This window comes from Arachis ipaensis, chromosome B04 (assembly GCF_000816755.2).
Source record: "Arachis ipaensis cultivar K30076 chromosome B04, Araip1.1, whole genome shotgun sequence".
In the NCBI taxonomy this organism is placed as follows: domain Eukaryota; kingdom Viridiplantae; phylum Streptophyta; class Magnoliopsida; order Fabales; family Fabaceae; genus Arachis; species Arachis ipaensis.
Window position 1 is genome coordinate 127,840,796 of NC_029788.2, and position 1,857 is coordinate 127,842,652.

The following is a 1,857-nucleotide window of genomic DNA, read 5'->3' on the forward strand; positions in this document are numbered from 1 at the left end:
ATTTGTATTTTTATTTTTTAATATTTTATATTTTAAAATTTTATTAAAAAATAAAATAGAAAATAAAAATAAAAGTAACTTTTTTCACACACTCTTGAAAATAAAAATACTAAAAATAACAACCTAAACCAATCATACTCATAGTTTTTCTTGATGTAGTGATACAAACAACAAAATCTGATATTAAAAATACTTTTAATGTTAGATACATCTTATATGGCCAATAATACCTTATACATGTCAATTTATTATTTTCATGCCAATAAATAGGCCATGCCTATCTAAGTTAGTACTCCATATGTATTCCACTAGCATTAATAGGGTGAAACTCATCAAAGACATCCATTTTAAGACACTTTCCTTATATAATGATATTTCATTTATACTAGTAGTAATAATAATGACACATGGGAATGAAGTAAGTTAAAGGGGAGACATTAAGCTACTAATTAAAGCTTCTTAATTATGAATGCTTCAGCAGTTCAGAAGTCAAAAATCAACAAAATAAAAAATCTTTAGTTCTTTAATGTTGGCCACTTGCTCACTTAACCTTAGCCTTGTATTTGTATAGTTGTACACTTGTACGTTTCTTTTCTTTTGATTGATTGAATCTGCTTATCTACTATAAGTACAAAAACTAGATGGTGATGCCACCATTGTGGCCACATGTTATTGCAAGGAAATGAAGCTGCAGATATAAGATAAGGTTCCACTTTGAGATATACTTAAGTGAATCCTGAATCAGATTTATACTCTTAAAATATATTTATTAAATACTTAAACAACTGTGTTACCATATAAAAAAAATTAACCACCAATCACTCAGTCATTAATATAAAATATATATTAAAATATAAAATATACACGAAAAATAAATTAACAACATATATATATACAAATATATATCAAGTGATTTACCTGAATGGTTTTACCAGTGACAATAGGGGTGGCTTCAGCAAAGACCAAGTCACCAAGATCAGCACGTTTCAAATGGTTGATACTAAGCTGAATTCCTGCCACTCTTTGATAACCAGAAGCCATGTGAGCTCCTATGCTTGCCAATGCCTCTGCTATCAATGCTGACACTCCTCCATGTAACACCTTGAATGGCTTCACACAATAATTTTCAATGAAGTTTCAGTTTCTTAAATCAGTTACACTTTCAAAAAATATATATATTGAAAGTATGTTAGGCTTAATTACCTGGCAGCACTTGGGGGTAATTTTGAGATGGCCAGAGACCCTTTGTGGTGTTAAGTCTTGAAGCTCAAACCCAATTTCATGAAGGGGCAAATCCACTTCAGCAGTCTTTGATGATGATGATGATGGTGGTGGTGGTGATTGGTTTTCCATGAACAAAAAACAAAGATGAAAAATGGGTATGCTTTCTCTTGTGCTAACTAAATATCATTCACCTTTTTAAGTTTCAATAGAAGCCAATAACATAACATATATGGAAGGTGAAGGAACAAATTAAGAGATAGGATTGAGTTTAGAGGGTTTGGTTTAGATTACTTAATAGGATATAAGATGAATAATAATGCAGTTTTAGTAAGGTATTATGGAATTTAGTTTTTGTGGGTAGGTGGGTGGGGGGTGAGTAGGTGAGAGGTTGCTAGTGAGAGTGCAATGGCTGAGGAGTATTATTGAAGTGAGCCTTTTAGCTAAGAGTCAAAAGTCAAAACAAATCCATGTCCTTAATAGAATATTGAGATTTTATTTGAAGCTTAACAATAATATTTTAATGGTAATACCTGAATTATCTTTATAATTATCTTTTATTTTTTAAATGAAGAAGATATTCTATATTTAAAATACTAGATACGTTCCACATTTTATTTTACTTTTAAATTAGGA

At 30.1% G+C, this 1,857-nt stretch overlaps 1 protein-coding gene across 1 annotated transcript in view; it reads right to left on the reverse strand.

The window, feature by feature from the left end:
* Positions 1-1,645, reverse strand: part of LOC107635345 (1,4-dihydroxy-2-naphthoyl-CoA thioesterase 1) — a 2,803-nt gene extending 1,158 nt beyond the window's left edge. The window contains exons 1-2 of the mRNA XM_016338809.2: positions 1,204-1,645; positions 919-1,110 (exon numbers count right to left, since the gene is read on the reverse strand). Of these exons, the coding sequence (XP_016194295.1) occupies positions 919-1,110; positions 1,204-1,353 (342 nt within the window). The 5' untranslated portion in view covers positions 1,354-1,645. The remainder of the gene's footprint in view (positions 1-918; positions 1,111-1,203) is intronic.